Source organism: Daucus carota, chromosome 3 (assembly GCF_001625215.2).
Source record: "Daucus carota subsp. sativus chromosome 3, DH1 v3.0, whole genome shotgun sequence".
Taxonomy (NCBI): Eukaryota; Viridiplantae; Streptophyta; class Magnoliopsida; order Apiales; family Apiaceae; genus Daucus; species Daucus carota.
Genome location: NC_030383.2, coordinates 58,190,405 through 58,200,688, shown reverse-complemented (window position 1 = coordinate 58,200,688; position 10,284 = coordinate 58,190,405). Strand labels below are relative to the sequence as shown.

The window sequence follows — 10,284 nt, the reverse complement described above, 5'->3', positions numbered from 1 at the left end:
TATTATATTTATATCATGTAAAAAATATTTTTAGTTGATTATGTACTATATGGAAAAGATAATGTAAATAAAGTATATTTTTGCTTTTAAATTTAATAATATTAAAATTTTCAAAATTTTAATTAATTATTTCATGTAGAAAACATAAAAATAAAGTTACTATATAATATTATATTTATATCATGTAAAAAATATTTTTAGTTGATTATGTACTATATGAAAAAGATATTTAAATAATTGAGATATATTTCTATAGATTTGAAAAAGTTTATATAATAAGCTCCGTGAGAAAATAAATAAGAATTATAGAATTATAGATCACGTGATAAGTAAAAGAACTGACCAATAAAAAAGAGGGGACACATAGAGAGACACAAAAAGAGGACAGAGTATCCGGACTCATTTTGATTAGCCTTTTTGCCGCTTATGTAGGTTCCTTTCATTTTCCTACTTGTCCATTTATTTTTCTCACAAGCACATATCATACTTTATTAAACATGTAGTGCAAATTTATAAACATGAAGTGCTTGACCTGTAAAGTCAACTTTATATTATTATTTTTTATCAAAATCGGGCGCAAATCATGATTTTAAGACAATTTAAAATTATAGTGTGTGCTCTAAATATATGCAAGTAATTTATGTCACATTTAATGTTATACTTAAACAATAACCCATTTAATTTATACATAAAATTTCTTTTTCGAGAAACCAATACTACTTATTTTTGCAATAAGCCAAACGTCCTTAATTATTTAGGCAGCACTGCTAAAACGCAATTAAGCAGATGTATGTGATTGATGATTGAATATGATTCAGTGTAATACGAAATTGTCAATATACAATTCCTGTAGTTGAATGCAATTAGTGTTTTGCATTATTGTTATCACATGCTATGTCCCATTCAAAAATCAAACACATCACGTTCACTTTTTGTTGTTTAATTTATTTTCCTATGTGTGTGTACAACACTCAATAAACCAAATATTTTCCCATGGATTTGGTGTAATATAATATGTAATCCTCTTCCTTATCCTATAATCTACCCTTGGTTTTTAAATATCTTCACAAACAAACTAAATTACCCATAAGTGTTGCATGATCTTACCATCAGCTGACTCTGGAAGTCTTTATTAAACATTAGGACAACAATTTAGCTACATGTTCTAATTCTAGGTTTATATTTAAAGTAGACTCATATAGGTATATATTTAAGATAACAAAATGTGGCTGAAGCCGAAAATATTAAATGCATCCACTGAAAAGTGAAAGCACAGAACGTGGACATGCAAGTGAATCATATATGTTCCACCATAGCTATTTAATTGAAAAGTTTTAAGAATGCATTCCGATAAGTCTGCAGTTCTGCAAAAGCTAGAAACACCAACAGAACTATTAAATGAACCACATGACTTCTTCCGGAGAATACACTTCTTACATCATTAAAAAACCGCTTGGTACATTGCATATATTTAAAAGTTGCTAGAGATGCACAACTTAGCTTACGGTACTTATTGCGATACTAACCCAAAGATGACTATATCATCAAGCCCACAAATTACACACTCAATTCCTCATTGTCTGGGCTTAGTTGTGCAAACATGCCTTCCACTTCACTTTGGTCAACTTCCTCTATGCTTTGGGGGTTCCATTTTGGATTCTGTTTAGAAGGTAAGAAAGAAGAAGATGATTATAGTTGTGCTTAGTTTAATAAGTCTCATGTTCATATGTCGCCAAACTTTTTTTTAAGAATATAATCAATATAAAACTCGAAGTGGAAACATTGATGTGGGGAGATGAAACATAAGTAGACCGTACGCTGGCAGATATATCTCAGTACAATATAATCCTAGTTTTTATTGAAGAATAAAAATGATATTAATATAACGTACCATATATGCACCCACCTAAAAACAGTACAATTCTTTTTAAATTACAGATAGAAACGGGAATTTTAAGTATGACAATCAAACCTGATCCTTGTCGATCAATACTGCTCGAACACCTTCAGCAAAATCACTACGAAGGGAAGACCTTAATGCTATGCGATATTCGGTTTTCATTACACCAATTAGCTGGATTACAAAAGGTGCGAGATAAAAATAATTAGGTGACAATCTGATCAAAGATCAGATAATAATCTCCTATATATTCACAATCAAAGGGAACAGAGAAACAAAAAGGAAGCACCATACTCACATTGCACAAATCACTTTCTTTCTTTCGATATGCAGATGCAACGTTTGAGAAATGCTTCTGTGTGAGGCAAAGGGAAAAAGGAGCTCCTTTTCTAATACCAACAAGAGCATCCTTCGCCCAGTCGGCTTCTGTTCATACAAACAAAACACTATATACTAAGGTGGAACAGGTGAACTTAGACTGGGTAACAAATTCAAACACTGTGAACTTAGACTGGGTAACAAATTCAAACACTGCCCATGTATTTTAGACAGCTCGAGATTTATGAACATCATGATATCTTTAATATATCTAACCTGTGGAATCGGTGCTTCCCTGATGCTTTTCCAGCTCCTGTATTATTTCGCCAACAGACTTATTTGCACCAAAAGTTGCTGTTATCCATGGCAGAAGTAACTTCAACTGGGACTCTGAAGAGGGATCACAGCTGTATTTTCCTATTACTGCTTCAACATCCTTATGTGGGTCTTCAGAACTGAAATCAAAGTATAAGTTTCAAACTTAATCAACTAGTAAAAATATTTATAGCAGTAACGATGAAATATAGTCACTTGCAAGTTGCAACCCAGATATCAAGAAAAATAGGTATAGATGCCCAAAGTTCCCAGGAAGAAATATTTTATAACAGTAGTTTTCATTTTCATACCGGAAGAGTATAAAACCATGTTTTTATTGTTAAAAAAGGAAGTACACGCAACTTTTAAATAATAGTTGATTGCACCTGTTTTAGCAACTTAGTAAAGGCAAAAGGTAATATCATATTTCTATAAATTCCTTCTTTGGATCTAATGCCCTTTTAAAATAGAGGAAAAGACCGAGATAATACAGACAATAATAAGAGGCAGGGGTTCAAAATGGCAATTTTGAAAATGTGTCAAAGAGGGTCAACGGCTTTAAAATAACAGGATTTGTTAACCCATAGAACAATTGCAAATGCAGACACTCAGACAATAAAGAATAAAGATATCTGATGCATACAAGTTGGCCGTTAAGAGTGTCTCCTTCACAGAACCCAGCTTATCAGACGGGATGTAGTGTGTCCCAAAACCTGCATATAGTGCATCAGCAGGTGTTGATACCCTTCTTCCAGTCATACCAAGATAGGCACCTGTATAAACAAATGTACAAAAGACGAAATTATCTATCTACCTGCCTGTGTTATTACAGGATTATAAAACTAAATAAAATAAACAATTTTCTGTTCCCTTTATGAATTTTGAATCATCAGTACAACTATGCAATTGTTTACAAAACAATCGTTAACAAGGACTGCCACATATGTCAGGAATGGCCTATCTTAGTTGCAGTACTTGCTAATAGTAGTTGTCAGGATTAGTACTTAGCAGTTAGCACAGTATTACACTTTAGTAAGAATAGTTGTGTCATTTCAGTACTAGAAGTTAGTTACCGGTGACTCGGTGAGGTTTGCCCATAAATACTTGATAAGCTTTGTATTCCCAGTTATGTTGAATTTGAATATCAGAAAATGGAATATATTTCCACCACTGCTTCACTCTCTAAAATCCTTACTTTCTCTCTCTAAAACCCAACTTCCTCTACAAGTTATGTGTTGTTCTTCTCACTTCTCACCTAATCTCTCTTAATTCTGCAATCACTCACACTAATCTCTCTCTCAATCTGATATATCTGCTTGTTTCTCTCTTATAAAACCAAAAAAACTCAAAAACAGTTGTAAAACAAGTTAGGAATTCCTAACATACATGCAGAAGAATCGAATTTTACATATTATAATATGCTCATTACACAAAGAATTTAAAAAAATAAAGGGTCCGAGAAGAAATGGCTTAAATAGATATTCTGAAGAGAAAGCTGGTTAAAAATCTGAAACTCAAAAGAGTATGTTTATCTTGTTAATGTTCTTATATATCCTATTCGGCTAACACGAGGTTTTTAATGAAAGAGAAATTATACCAACTGATCCTTCTCCAGGACTTTGTGCTGCTATGTAAGCAAATCCAACATCTGGGAACAAACCAATCCCATTCTCGGGCATTGCAAGAACTGTCCTCTGAGAAATGTGGGGCAAAAAATTTAGGATTAGAAAAATTATATTTCCATTGTAGTTTGAATAAAAAGTTTTAAATGTGAAATCCACAAATCACAATACCTCGGTAATAAGCCTGTAGCGCCCATGTCCAGATAGACCAATTCCAAAGCCCATCGTTATGCCATCCATGAAGGATATATATGGTTTTTTGTATTCAAATATTTTACATATAAGTGAATATTCTGCTGTAAATACCTGTATTGAAATTTAGTAAGGTAAACAAAGATCAAATCAAAAAATATTCCCTCATATGACACCACAACAAAGTTGAACAACTATCAGAGAGCAAAATCACGCAAACAATTTGAACACAAATTGGAATCTTCCATAAGCACCCTAATAAAACATCGAAGTTATGTAATATTTTCTGCGAGTAAAGTGCATTTTGTGTACCTGCACTTTACTCGAAAAACCACTTTTAATATTGTTGTTTAAAATCGAGCATTTGCAATATCAGCTTTTCAAAATGATTGCAAACTGTGTATGTCCGTCAAATTGGTGTAACTCCGTTAATTACTTTGAGGGCGAAATGGACAGAATCAGTTTCCAATTATTGAAAAATTTGACAGTTGAGCTTAATATGAACTACAATGAAGTGAAGAAACAATTCCAACAATCTATCAAAGAATAGCAGCTTCAGTGTTATATAACTTAATCAGACACCCCATATTGTTTAAACTGAAATGTAATGGAAAGAACGTGAAAAGCTGCCAACAAGTTATGAAAGAACAATAGCTTCAACTTTGTGATATCAGTTCAAGTATAGACTTTATTACTTGTTTCTTCGTTCCCTTTTCATACACCCCTCTTCCTAATTTTTTTGCTTTCTCCATCTCCCCCACTCCACTGCTACCACCATTTGTTTGGATCCCCTCCACTAAAATCTTCAAAATTCTGCCATCACCACCTACTCTATCCACAATACTTCCGAATTCGCCTTCCCCACCACTGTCTACATAGCCGAAATTTGCCTTCCCCATATCCTCTGATCTAAATACTTCCGAATAGGCCACCCAAGATGAGGCCCTTAGATGCCCTTTTGTGGCTTTGCCCTTCCTCTCATCATCCATCTTCTCATACATTCCTCCAATTTATAGATTACACCTCCCAAATCTAAGCCTCTCTCATACAGTCCTGGTTCTCTAAATGTAGGAGTATTAATGACACCTGGTTCTTGAAATATTCTTAGACCACGTAAGAGTAAAAATGCCTATTTGAGTTTGGTAAAGAGAGGTGGTGACTTTAGGACTTGTGGTGTTTTTCGGTGGTGGTGGCGGCGGATTCACCGCCGAGCGGTGGACAGTGATGGTCGTGCTTGTGGCTACGATGGGGTGGAGTTGTGGTCGCATGTTTTGTTTTGGGCGAAAGTAAGATAAGGGTTTTTGTGGAGAGATGTAGATATAGTATGTAAATGAAAGTAACAACTAACAAGACTTGGTTCTTGAAATATGTTCTTCCCACTTTGACCTAAAAAAAACGGAGTTATCTTAAATTGACGGACACACATAGTTCGTAATTATTTCTTAAAGCTAGTATGCAAATGCTCGATTTTAAATAACAGTATTGCAAGTGGTGCCTCGAGTAAAGTGCAGGTATACAAAGTGCATTTTACTCTATTTTCTGCCCTTTAAAGTTGGCAAGTAATATATTCTGTCCAATAATCAGTCAATTAAAGCAGTTCTGCTTCCTAATTATGACCAAGGTTTAGAAACTATTACTGACAAGTGTAACAGAACACAAATTCCATTCCTGCCGGATACCCCCACTATTAAAAGTAAATTCAGTTTAAAATTAGCTGTGCACCTTTCATAAGCTTAAAAAAAAAGATGATACACTTGATTCTAAATCTAAACCAAACTATAATAACCTAACATAGGGATAATTTGTAGTAGTTTGGTTATATATTTTTGGTCATTCCTAAATTACCATTTCCTTTACCTTTTTTAAAAAACAGATAGAAAGAATTATATAAAGAATGAGAGACAGACTAAAATACCTCTTCTTAGTTCTAACGTGTTCTACTCCGAGACAAACACGACCATCATGTACTTCTTATTAATTCTAATGTATTCTACTCCAAGACAAATAAGAAGCTAATACAAAATAAAAAATATCATTTTGCTCACAAATGAAGAAATAAGAAGTATGAAACGTATTATTTAAAATTAATCAAAAAACACATTAACACATTAATATTAGAAAACATTTACATATAGATGACAAAAATGTTTGTTGTTTCTACTACCCATTCATGGGAGTTGATCCTAGCTCAGGATGAACGCTGGCAACTATAATTCATCGTAATAAGTAAATTTTACAATTTTTTAAAAAAAAACTGTAAAAGCTATATGTCTAGAAATCAAACTTCAACACATTGTCATTAAATTTCTCATGCAAAAACAATGTGGGCATCCAACAATACTGCCAATAAAATGATGTTAAAAATTAGATTATAAGTAATAAATTTCGAATTATATATTCGCCCGTGCTTCACGGGTTTTAGGCTAGTAATGCTTGATAACTTAGACAAAACTTTTCATAGATCTCAATACAATTAAGTTATTGGTAAATAAGTTTGAAGAGGTACAACAAATTCTTGCGGGTATTATTGCAGCACAAAAGCATCTTCTTTATATTATATCATTGCTACTTTCGAAGTGTACAGAACATATAGTTTACCCTTGTGGTAATTAAGTATTTTCAGTTTGCCTTCTGAACAAATTTTGAAACAATGAACATTCTTAAATGTTATGAAATCACTAAGAAATTGATGGATTCTATCTTTACCTAGCTTATCTAACTGAGACAAGAAACTAACATAACTAACAAGGTAAAAGTTTTCTTTGACGCTTATGGCGGTGACAAATATTTTAACACTACATGGTGGTGACCGAAATTTAAGCAGTTTTTGGTGGAAATATTTTGGTTTGGAATTCCATAACGTTCTACTCTGATAAGATCTTCGAAGTGAAATTTGTGGGCATCTATTTATTAATAGATTGTTAAATGGACACAAGACGACCTCAATCATATCTGAAAGTTGTTTTTTGGTTGATATCTGCTTCACGTCACCACCTGCAGATAAAGTGATAAACCAAGACCAGGGCAACTTTAGGCAAAGCAGTTACTGATTTTTGTTCAGAAATTGTGCATAATAGTACAACTAGGAAAGAAGTTGTCAAGTAGAAATAAATTAGAAGCAACACAAAGAAAAGATGAACTAATCAGAGCACTGGTTAGATTCTAGTCAAACAAATTAAAGGTAACTATCCCATGATGCTAACTAAGCAGATTAAAGGGCATGAATCAGTCATACTGATAAAGAGCAAATATTTGAACCTCATCATTTTATAACAATATATATATAATAAACTTAAAACCTTTGGCACAAGAGGAGTGTTCTTGTCCTTTCGAATTTCAGCGACAACCCCCTTTATATCCATTCCTGCATCGCCAGATTGGTTACCCACAATATATTTCACACCACTAAGTATATCATATATAATCCCGATAGTCACATACATAATGAGGATTAACAAACTACGAAAGATTCAGGACTTAGCTGCTATTCACATGTATATATGAAATTAGGTTCTAATTATATGCTTATTATCCAAAAAGATCAAAAGCTATGTTATATCCAAGGGCTTGACTAATTGTGATATATAAAATGATGCCTATGGCATCTTTAGAGGTAAAAATGCAATTAATCTTTTTTAAAACAGTAGTATTGCATTTAAGATTAAAAGAGTAACACATGCTAAAGTGATTTATTTTTTTTGAATGAAAATGGTAACATTTAAACGACCTCAAACAGAAAGAACAGTTCCACCCAAGTAGCATTTTAGCAATACAAATACTAGAATGTTTAACATATCACCTGCTGAGAATGCACGAGGAGAGCTACCCTCAACCAACACACATTTAACTTTTGGATCCACTTCCCATTCATCAAGTAAACTCTTATATTTTATATCCATATCTGCATCGTCGTAAATAAGAATAATAAGAAAGGTATAAAAATACTATATATGATATATCTCATGTAATTGTCTGGTTCCAGCCTATTAACTTCCAAAAAGAGCAAGAGTAATTTAGTCACTATAAAATTATATCAGTTATAAGCTGCAATCAACAAGTAACAGTTTAACTTGAGAAGAGGACATACAGACACACACTAATATATCAATAATCATTTAATTAAACTACCACAGAGCCCGTTGTGCCCACTAAAACCCTAGCTAGGCACACAAAAACTCTATCTTAACTATAAAAAAAGTAGTGCACAGATTCAACTTCTTCCAAATAAACACAGACACACACAAACCGACCCATATATTAATCATATCTGTTGAGAAGAAACACACACCACTATATTCAATCATCTAATTTCGACACTAAAACCCTAGCAACCCGTACTAAAACTCAATCTAACTCAAAAAACTAGTACACAGCTTCAGCTACTATCAACAAACACCAAAAAAATTGTATCGAAAAGAAAAACACACAGACATGCATTCATTAATTGGTTTAATCAGCCATACACAGAAGTGCCAATAACACAACTAAACAAACATGATTATAACACTTCAATTCAATCCAACATTTGGAATTGTTAGTCTCTTGACTTTTTACATGTATTTTTAAGAGTTCTGACAGCACACTTAAAAATATTATATTTATAATTCCTTATTTGTGAATCATAATATGACACTGATACTTTTATTTTACAAAAAGAAAATTTAAGAAATAGTATTAAGTGTGTGGTCAAAACTCTTAAAAATATGTGCAAAAAATCAAACAGACTAACATATTCAAAGAGAGGGAGTAATAAAGAACGATATATTAACAATCTTGTCATATAAATTTATTATTAGTTCCGACATAATAAAGGGGTATTATATCAAAGTGACCATAATTCTCATCAAAAACTATCAAGTGACTACCCGATCTCCATGAGAACTCATTTAGCCACTATAATCACTGTATATATCACTCCGCCACATCTTGAAAAAATTTTAATGAAAATGTTAACAAGTAGATAATGTGTCTGCCACAATCTTTTAATATTTTTTTTGTAATTTTCCATTCTATTTCTATTTAGTAATACATGGCTTACATATCATCTGCTAATGAGAATTTCTTTAAGTTTCTTGTTAATCATTTTTCAAGATATAACATAATGATATATAGTGATTGGAGTAGCTAAAATGAGACAGTAATAATATCAATAAATAAATACTACTCCCTCAGTCTCTAAAAACATTGCCCGTTTGAAATGTCAGCACTGTTCATAACACGAGACAAATTACTAATTTACGTCTAATCTATAAGATAAAATATAGTAATGAGTGAATTTGTTGGATTCGTATTTATGAGTACTTTAATACGGTGAATTTTTTATATTTAATACTAATATAATATCAAAGATATTAATGATCAAAAGTGTGTATTGGCAAACGTGATAAAGACACACGAGGAAAGTATCTAGGGACGGAGTGAGTACTAACATTCTGCGGTCCGTACACTATCATTAACACAGACAGCAATAATCTCGATAAATGAATAAAATTTTCCAATCCCGAAACTATCATTATAAAGACAGTACTAATCTCGATAAATGAATAAAATTCTCCGGTCTCGAAACTATCAATTACAGATAATGGAAATGGTAAAAGTAGGCTGGGAGTGACCTAGGTTCATGGCGTTGAGAGCTTTGGGGCGATCGAGAGTGAGCACAGCGACGCCGTTTTGGTGAACATTTCCTCTGACGAATTCATCGCTGCTTGCCATAATCGATAAGCTCCTCCTCCGTACACTACAACGAGTAGAATGATTGCAAGTAAAAATTTGTGATTCTGTTAATAAATTGGGTGATGAAAATCGATTTAACAGCTGCTGTGAAGCTCCCCAAATTATACTACGCATTCTTTTTTGGTGAGTCGATTGGATAATGATGTGTTTTACTGTTTCCTCACTGAGATTTTTCGGCGTTGCTTTTCTGTGCTTTTACCTTTT

General features: G+C 32.8%; 1 protein-coding gene across 3 annotated transcripts; it reads right to left on the bottom strand.

Moving 5' to 3' along the window:
• Positions 1-1,292: 1,292 nt before the first annotated feature.
• Positions 1,293-10,284, bottom strand: LOC108214709 (3-hydroxyisobutyryl-CoA hydrolase-like protein 3, mitochondrial). 3 transcript variants are annotated; one of them, XM_064089660.1, is made up of 11 exons: positions 9,960-10,250; positions 8,147-8,248; positions 7,640-7,711; positions 7,289-7,341; positions 4,327-4,461; positions 4,131-4,227; positions 3,177-3,306; positions 2,495-2,673; positions 2,199-2,326; positions 1,973-2,074; positions 1,293-1,659 (listed from the first exon to the last, which is right to left on the bottom strand). In XM_064089660.1, exons 1-11 carry the CDS (start codon positions 10,192-10,194, stop codon positions 1,558-1,560), a joined length of 1,335 nt encoding a protein of 444 aa, XP_063945730.1. In that variant the 5' UTR covers positions 10,195-10,250; the 3' UTR covers positions 1,293-1,557. The 3 variants fall into 3 exon arrangements, with proteins under 3 accessions (XP_063945730.1, XP_017242352.1, XP_017242353.1); XM_017386863.2 differs by lacking the exon at positions 7,289-7,341 and having other exon boundaries at positions 7,647-7,711; positions 9,960-10,284; XM_017386864.2 differs by lacking the exon at positions 7,640-7,711 and having other exon boundaries at positions 9,960-10,251.